Here is a 10,000-nt window from a genome sequence, read left to right as displayed (position 1 = left end):
ACTGTAATGACTCTGAGAATTTACCACAGTAATAATAATAATAATAATAATAATAATAATAATAATAATAATAATAATGATGATGACACCAGACAGTGGTATTGATTATTGTCTCTCTCATTACTTCCTCTGGGACTTTTCCCATCAATTTTCCCTTCTTTCTCTGACAGGCACCTCAATCCCTTAGTCTTCCTAATCACACTTTCACCTCTGATGACAATGACGACAACGATGATGATGATGATGATGATGACGATGATGATGATGAGGAGGAGGAGGAGGAGGAGGAAGAGGAGGATATGTTTGTATGTGTATGCACATGTGTATGTGTGTTTGAATAAATCATCATCATCATCGTCGTCGTTGTCGTAGTCATCATTATCAAACTTTGGCAAGGTTGTTCTTCCTTATACTAACCTCTTCATACCCTGTACTGGTACTTTTTGCTTTTCTCCAGTGGTGGAGAAGTTTCTATGCTGCTTGCAAGACTATGAACCCCAAGAGAGGAGGTTTTATGCTAGGAGTTAAAGAGGTAAAGCAAGAGAGAAGAGGCCTGAGTAGAACAAGTTACCTGTAGTAGAAGGGTGGTTATATGGTTCCTCCTGTTTTATGAGAATGAGATTGAGATGACCAAGTGAATGGGGAAGAGATAAAATAGTGATGATGAGGTGTCTGAGTGAACCCTCAGGATATGAGATGAGCAGAAATGAGTGGAGGCAGAACTAGATATTTGGGTGAGTAGAGGTTGCAGGTGTGTATGTGGAAGTGAGTGGTGGCATTGGGTGAGGAGGTGAATAGAGAGAATGAAGAACAAGTTGAGTGGATGTGTGGGAGACAAGTGGTATCATAGAAACACTTCAGTAAGAGAGATGAAGTGGGTATAAGTATCTTAAGGAGGAAGCTGGACAAAGGCATTTTATATATAATAATACAAATGATATGTGAGCATATGCATATATACATACATATATGTACATACCTACATCTACATGTATATATAAATGCATATCCGGGCACATGACGTCAAAAAAACGTGGACAAAAAAGGAACGGGAACATAAACAAAACACACAAAACGAACTTTTTTTCGGACAACAGAATAAACATATAGGAAAGCAGACAAGCCACATATAGTACTTTTCCTTCATCAGCTACCTCTATTCTAAACTAGGGGTTTACACACACACACACACACACACACACACACACACACACACACACACACACAGCATTCCCAGAACTTAGTTTCTCTGAGTTGGGTGAGTCTTCCCACAAACAGGTGGTGGTGTTGGTGGAGGTCATGCTAGTGGAGGTGGTGGTGTTGGTGGTAATGATAATGATGATGATATAGACAGGCAGTTAGATGAATTGCTTCATAGAAGAGCCATTTTAGTCCATATAATACCTGTGATATTCATCTAACTTCTGATTTCATATGGTGTTAAAATTTTTGTCATTGGCATCATTCCACTGCAACTGTCTAAATGTTAGTTATGAGTATTAGTCGTTGGTGAGTTATTAGATGTCTCTCTTTTATTTATTTTATTATTCATTTGATTTTAATTTTATTTCTCTCTATTTGTTTATCTATTGTTAAACTGTCAAGCATATGGGTCTATTGTTTAACTTATCGACATAAGTTGCTATTAGTCACTTTTATGTTCAATTTCTCTGTTTGTCTATAAATTTGTGAGTTTCATTTATTCTCCAAATGATTTTTTTTTTTTGTTCCTTTCTTTTGTCATCGAGGTTAGTTATGAATATATGGAGATGTTTGTGATATATTTATAAAGTAGGTTTAAAATATCTTTCTCGTACAGATCTGTTGAATTTAAATTCTTTACAAGTTTCATGTATTTAACTATATTATGAGGAAACATGCAGCAAGATAATAAGTTAAAAATAATATAATTATATGAAATAACATTGTGATATATCATTCTCAATAAAATGCCTGCTTCCCATACTGGCATGGGTGGGAAGGTTTGACAAGAGCTGGCCAGCTAGGGAGCTGCCCAGGTTCCAATTGTCTGTTTCGGCATGATTTCTATAGCTGGTTGATCTTCCTAATGTCACCCACTTCACAGAATGCACTGGGTGCTTTTTATATGACACCAGCATGGGTGCTTTTATGTGGAACTGGTGCAGGTGCTTTTACATGCCACTAGCATGGATGCTTTTATGTGACACCAGCACCCACACAGGAGGTCCTTCTTTTGAGGAAGAGAAGGACCTCCTGACTGAGGGCTCATGCTGGTGTCATGTATGTATGAGGTGGTAACAAAAGGTTCCCGGACTAGTTACGTTTGATAAAAAATGATCAATTTATCTAAGTTTTAACATCATCTCCTTCAAAACAGTCACCTTGCACAGCAATACACAGGTCCCAGCATTCCTGCCACTTTTGGAATCTGGCCTGGAAGTTGTCTTCCATAAGCAAGTCGAGGACCTTCTCGAATTCACACTGGATCTCAACAATGGTGCTAAAACAGCGACCTTTGAGCTGCATTTTCATCTTGGGAAGATATGGAAGTCTGCAGGTGCTAAATCTGGTGAATAGGGCGGGTGCAGAAGTGATACCATGTTGTTTTTGGAGAGGAATTCATGAGTGAAGAGAGCTCAGTGACAGGGTGCATTGTCATGAAGAATCCAATTCTTCACGCTCCACAGATCCGGTCACTTTCATTGAATGTCCTCCCTCAAATGCTTCAAAACACTGTTCATTGTCTTCTGACGATCCTCATTTATAAGCTAATGAATTTTCTCCACATTTCTGGAGGTGACGCACATGGTAGGTCTTCCAGATTGCACATTGGCTTTAATGGATGTTCTACTTTTCAGGCACCTGTGCCACTCAAAACATTGTGTACAATCCATTGCTTTGTTGCTGTAAGCTTGCATGTGTATGTGCCTGTGTGTGTGCAATTAGTGTGCTGCACTTTGCAAGATCATGAAGGTGAAATTTCAGGAATATTACTTCATTTGTGTCTAATATCTATGTTTAAAATTTCATTAACAGCAAAAATATATAAATTTTCATGGTGGTTATGGTCTCATTTATGCCCCCTAACTTTCAGACATATACTGCATTACATCTGTCCTTATGCATAGAATATAATTTCCAAATTTCATAAAGATCCATTCAATACTTTTGACCTAGTTTTGGATCATAAAAAATGACTAAAATTTGGGAGTTAAGGCCCCCAGTAGGAGTCTTAGAATACTCGTGAGAAGCAGAAACTTTGATAATACTTCTTGATGTGTGTCAATTACCCATGATTGAAATTTCATCAACATCAGAAATTTTTGAATTTTCATGGGGGGTTCTGCCTCCTTTAAGCCACCTCAAATTCAAATTAAATATACTGCATTATGCCCACCTTTATGCATTGAATCTAAGTTCCAAATATCATAAGGATCCATTCAGTAAGTTTGCTACATGAACTTGTATGAAACATTTGGCATTACCCTTCTCCCTAGGCTTGGATTTTGTATTCCAAATTTCATGAGGATCGGTGCAGTAATTTTCAAGTCTATAAGTAACACACGAACACACATAAATACATTGACTTTTATATAATAGATATGAATATGCACATATACATGCATGGATATATATATTTGTGTGTGTGTGTGTGTGTGTGTATTATATATACACAGAAAAATAGATTGATAGATACAATCGAGAGGACAAGCAAAAATATGAGACACTGCCTTGAAGAATTTTTTGTTGAATGGACTGACTCCAGTACTTGTTTTTGATAAGTCTGGTACTTATTCTATCGATCTCTTCTTGTCAAACCAGTAAGTTATGGGGATGTAAATAAACTAACACCAGTTGTCAAGCAGTGAAGGGGGAGAAACACAGACACAAAGACACACACATACACTTACATATATGTATATATACGATTGATTTCTTTCAGTTTCTGTCTACTAAATCCACTCAGAGGCTTTGGTTGGTGTGCGGCTATAACAGAAGACACATGCCAAGTTACCACGCAGTGGGGCTGAATCCAGGACCATGTGCTTTGGAATCAAGTTTCTTACCACACAACCACACCTGCACCTATATATATATATATATATATATATATGTACACACAATATATATACATAATATATATATATATATGTATGTATGTATGTGTGTATTTATATATGTATCTGAGATATATATGTGAGATAATAGTGTCAGTATTAATAGTGAAAATATTAAACTGAAAGTATCTCACATTACAATAGAGAGATGTTATTGTTTCACTTTTGACACGTAAAACTGCACTAGTGTAAGAGATTAGAGATTGCTCTGGGCTCGCATTAAGCAAGAAGTTGAAAATCTTTTAGCCCATGACACTGCATGACCCTAAGTAAGACATGTGTAAAATTTGAATGGAAACGGTTGTGTAGTTCTCAAGTTTTAAGGATTCACATAGACAGACAGACACAGAGACAGACACACATTTTCATTTTGATATATATAGATAGATAGATATATATATAGCTAAATCTATATCTGTACACACATATATATGTATATACACACACATGTATATATTCTTACATAAACATATGTATATATATATGATGGTACTCCATCGGTTACAACAAGGGTCCCAGTTGATCCAATCAACAGAACAGCCTGCTCGTGAAATTAACGTGCAAGTGACTGAGCACTACACAGACATGTGTACCCTTAACATAGTTTTCAGGGAGATTCAGCATGACACAGTGTGTGACAAGGCTGGCCCTTTGAAATGCAGGTACAACAAAAACAGGAAGAAAGAGTGAGAGAAAGTTGTGTTGAAAGAGTACAGCAGGGTTCACCCACTGCCAGAGCCTTGTGGAGCTTTAGGTGTTTTTTTTTAGAGTCAACCTAGCTAAAACCAAAATCCTAATAAGTAGGAAGGTAGATAAAACACAAACCCCTTCAGGTAGATGGCCCTGCTCAGTATGTAGAAAAGGAGTAGGTAGTAACTCTATAAGATGTACCCGGTGCAAGCTATGGACACATAAGAGGTGCAGCAACATCAAAGGCAGGTTAACTAGCAAGTTAGTTTTTGTTTGTGGCAGATGTTCAGGTGCAATAAAGACTGCAAACAAACAGGAAACAACTTCTATCTCATTCCAGGGTGAAAAACTAGAGGTAGTCGATAGCTTCCGCTATCTGGGCGACCAAGTTAGTAGTGGGGGTGGGTGCGCTGAAAGTGTAGCTGCTAGAATAAGAATAGCCTGGGCAAAGTTTAGAGAGCTCTTACCCCTGCTGGCGACAAAGGGACTCTCACTCAGAGTAAAAGGCAGACTGTATGACGCATGCGTACGAACAACCATGCTACATGGCAGTGAAACATGGGCTGTAACTGCTGAGGACATACGTAAGCTCGCAAGGAATGAAGCCAGTATGCTCCGTTGGATGTGTAATGTCAATGTGAATACCCGTCAGAGTGTAAGTATCTTGAGAGAAAAGCTGAACATTAGAAGCATCAGTTGTGGCGTGCAAGAGAGACGATTGCGCTGGTATGGACATGTGGTGAGAATGGAGGAGGATAGCTGCGTGAAAAAGTGCCACACCCTAACAGTTGAGGGAACCCGTGGAAGAGGTAGGCCCAGGAAGACCTGGGCTGAGGTGGTGAGGCAAGACCTTCGTACATTGGGCCTCACCGAGGCGATGACTACGGACCGAGACCTTTGGAAATGGGCTGTGCGTGAGAAGACCCGGCAAGCCAAGTAAGATCGTTGCCAGTGCCCCTGGACTGGTTCTTGTGCGGGTGGCACATGAGATGCACCATTTTGAGCGTGGCCGTTGCCAGTACCGCCTGACTGGCTCCTGTAGGATTTTCGAGCGAGATCGTTGCCAGTGCCCCTGGACTGGCTTGTGCGGGTGGCACATAAAAGACACCATTTCGAGCGTGGCCGTTTTCGTGCGGGTGACACGTAAAAGCACCCACTACACTCTCTGAGTGGTTGGCGTTAGGAAGGGCATCCAGCTGTAGAAACTCTGCCAAATCAGACTGGAGCCTGGTGTTGCCATCCGGTTTCACCAGTCCTCGGTCAAATCGTCCAACCCATGCTAGCATGGAAAGCGGACGTTAAACGATGATGATGATGATGATGATGAATAAACACTCACAATGCTTGGTCTGGGAATTTAACCAGCATCCTACGATGACTTGTCCGCTGCCCTAACCAGTGGGCCATTGCACCTTCACTATATATATATATATATATATATATATATATATATATATATATATATATATATATATATATACATGGTCCTGGATTCAGTCCCACTGCGTGGTAACTTGGCATGTGTCTTCTGTTATAGCCGCACACCAACCAAAGCCTCTGAGTGGATTTAGGAGACAGAAACTGAAAGAAATCAATCGTATATATACATATATATATATATATATATATATATATATATATATATATATATATATATATATATATATATATATGTATGTATGTATGTATGAATGTTTTTGAAGAAGATTTCTTTAAATCAAAGATTATTAATTATAAAAAAAAAATATCTCAAACAAGCAGAATGACACAAAACGTTTGAAAAGAAGCTCCCATATTGTGTTAAGCACTTTAGCTGTTTACATATATACACATTACACAGAGTGGAGGTGTGTGGCTTAGTGGCTGGGGTGTTGGACTCATGATCGTAAGATTGTTGTTTCGATTGCTGGACTGGGCAATGTGTTCTTGAGCAAAACACATCATGTCACATTGCTCCAGTTCACTCAGTTGGCAAAAGTGAGTAATCCTGTGACAGACTGGCATCCCAAACATGTGGGGAATTTGTACACCATAAACCTGCTCTTATGTGGAAAACCTGCTCTTATGTGTCGCCCTGACTCTAGAAGTTCACTTTACTTCACGTTTTACTTACATCACACACACACGTATACCCATGCATATATATGCATATGTGTGACACGTAAAAGCACCCACTACACTCTCTGAGTGGTTGGCGTTAGGAAGGGCATCCAGCTGTAGAAACTCTGCCAAATTGGATTGGAGCCTGGTGTTGCCATCCGGTTTCACCAGTCCTCAGACAAATCGTCCAACCCATGCTAGCATGGAAAGCGGACGTTAAACGACGATGATGATGATGATGTATGTATGCTCTCTATCTTGTTTTACTTTAGAATATATTTTGAGTAGCCACCTGCTTGGTAGCAGGGTCATATATATATGTATGTCTGTGTGCATGTATGTATATATTCAGAAATTTAAAAGCAATACTGTGAGTTAAATAAGGTTGTAAACACATTTTTTCTGTACTAGCGATGGGAGGGGAAAAAAAGATGGAGAGAATCTCCTGACAGACCATCATATGACTTTTTGACTGCTCCACAGAGAAACTGTAACCACCTTGTTTTCCCAATCAATAGCACAGACCAGCTGCCTATAAAGCAGTCATGATTTAAGCAAACATCATGCAGATAACCTATTTTGTGTACTTGTGCCTTTAATACTTGTCATTAATGAAACAATATTTATTTATGTACAATACACTGAATAAAAAGAGCTAGAATAAACTTAAACATTATAAAGTCTAACTGTGAAATGACTAAGACAGTAAATACATTGTTTCTAGAGAAAAAGATGTTTTCATATTCACTTAATGACATTTTGTGATATTTAAATTTATTTAAGTCTTTATCTATGCTGTATTGTAAATATGTATTATATGCATTTATATATACATATACATATGTGTGTGTGTGTGTATGTGAGCGTGCATGTATGTATGTATGTATGTATAAATATATATATATATATATATATATATATATATATAACTACACACACACACATGTATGTAAATATAAATCATTATCATCATCACGTCATGGGATATGGACATCAAATGATGGTAATGATATATATATATACATATATGTGTGTATGTATATATATATGCGTATATATGTGTATGTATATATATATATATATATATATATATATATATACGTACACATACATATATTCTCACACACACATGCACACATACACACCCACACACATGCAAGTGCATAAGCACAAGTATATATATATTTTTATTGTTTTCTTTTTACCACATAGTTCTGTGCGGACCCTCACTCTCCCTTCCCACACGGTGTGCTGTCATGGAGATTGTTAAGCTAAAGAAATATCTGGGCATTTGCTAAAGGACTTCCTGAGAGACTGTATCCAGAATAATCTCTAGACTCAAACTGTGAAAAAGCCAGATGAGATAGCACAAGGCAACCCCTCCTATCCACCACTTTGGACTGCTACGTTCATTATTCACGTACATACACACACAACATACATACATATATATAGGCACAATATGTATGTGTCTATATATATATATATATATATATATATATATATATACACACACACATATATATATACATATATAAAGATATATATATATATATATAAAATCTGAGTAAGAAGAAAAATTACTGTGAGTATCAGCTACCAAATGCTATTGCTATGTTACAGTCGGATGTTTTCTGTCACTGGATATGCATGAGGAAATCTGTAAATATCCAAAATATTAATAAGAACAGATGGATTGAACATGTTTTGTAGCATAACAGAACAATTGCTTCAATATGTCATTACCAGCTGTTCATGGCTGAATATGCATGTGTGTGTGTGTTTGTGTGTGTGCATGTATATATATATATATATATATATATATATATATATATATATATATATAAACACACACACACATATGTCTATACATATACAGGTATATGATACGCAGAAAAATGGGTTATTTCACCTGGATTACTAATCCCTTATTAATTCCTCTTTGTTTGATAAGAAAATGGACTGCCTGTGAAACTACATAAACAACTCAATACAAATCAGCAGAGTAATTAATATATTTTAGCAAAATGCCAACTCCAACAGGTGTATATTTGCTTCATTTCATCAAAGGATTTGTAACTAAGTGGCCTCATGCCTATGTAAAAACAATAATCATTATGTAATTAATTTATCTGGATATTTATTTTCCACTTATCTTATTTACTTGTAATTATTATCTCTCTGAGTGGTTTTGTATATACAATTATCTGTAGATGATGGCAATGATGTAACATGTTTCACTCTGTGATTCTTCTTTTCTTTATCAATTGATATTTTCTTCGCTCTTTATTTCCAATGGATGTAATTTTCCATGGAAGTTCATGTGGTCACTCCATCCTTCTTAACTAACTGTATTGTATTGAAATTTGCTTTGTATGCTTCGAATTGCCCGGAAAATGTCTGACATAATTTATGCTATGATTTAAAGTATTATCAGTTTCTGGCAAACCCTGTAACAATGTGAAAGCATAGTTTGTGTTTTTTTAAAACTAAAACTAATAAAACTTTACTTACTGTTATTTGCCCTATAGTTGGCTCCTATTTAGATTTTGTTCCTTGAATACTGAATCGTGTGTATACACATGCACACACTCACACACACGCACATGCACACAATTATACATGCAAAATGGCTATGTAGTAATGAAATTTCTTTTGTAACTGCATGGTTTTTGGTTCCAGTCCACTGTGTGTAACCCTGCTCAATTGTCTTCCACTATAGTCTCAGGCTGAACAATGTCTTGTGAGTGAAACTAATAGATAGAAACTGCTCAGAACTCTGACATACACACATATAATAATATTATATATCTTTTATATAAATGACTGAAGGGGTTCTTTACCCTTTTTTACTCATTCTAAATCATTTTTGCTGACACAAAAATTACAGGGATGTGAACGTACTAACACCTGTTGTCTAGTGGCAGAGAAGGTGAACATAAATGCCAAGACACATACACACATTGATATATATATATATATGTGTGTGTGTGTGTGTGTGTGTGTGTGTGTGTGTGTGTGTGTATACCTGCCTTCCACACAGTTTCCATCTTCCTACCAAATTCACTCACAAGGCATTGATGTATTGTCCAAGTTGTGCAATTGGACTG

At 37.1% G+C, this 10,000-nt stretch overlaps 1 protein-coding gene and 1 long non-coding RNA gene across 7 annotated transcripts in view; one reads left to right on the top strand and one right to left on the bottom strand.

The window, feature by feature from the left end:
- LOC149132688 (uncharacterized) overlaps window positions 1-10,000 on the bottom strand; it is a 962,641-nt gene that overhangs the window by 4,481 nt on the left and 948,160 nt on the right. The gene's annotated exons all lie outside the window — the stretch shown is intronic.
- The window catches only part of LOC106874474 (protocadherin-17), a 126,250-nt gene that overhangs the window by 17,311 nt on the left and 98,939 nt on the right, over window positions 1-10,000 (top strand). The window contains exon 4 of one of the 4 annotated variants that reach the window (XM_014922212.3): window positions 8,103-10,000. This exon is cut by the window's right edge and continues 709 nt beyond it. The exons of the other annotated variants lie outside the window; for them this stretch is intronic. Within the exon in view, the coding sequence (XP_014777698.1) occupies window positions 8,103-8,188 (86 nt within the window). The 3' untranslated portion in view covers window positions 8,189-10,000. The remainder of the gene's footprint in view (window positions 1-8,102) is intronic. 4 annotated transcript variants of the gene reach the window in all.

This window comes from Octopus bimaculoides, chromosome 14 (genome assembly GCF_046866305.1).
Source record: "Octopus bimaculoides isolate indiv1 chromosome 14, ASM4686630v1, whole genome shotgun sequence".
Lineage (NCBI taxonomy): Eukaryota > Metazoa > Mollusca > Cephalopoda > Octopoda > Octopodidae > Octopus > Octopus bimaculoides.
Note: the sequence above shows the minus strand (reverse complement) of the source record. Positions and strands in the feature narration are given on the sequence as shown.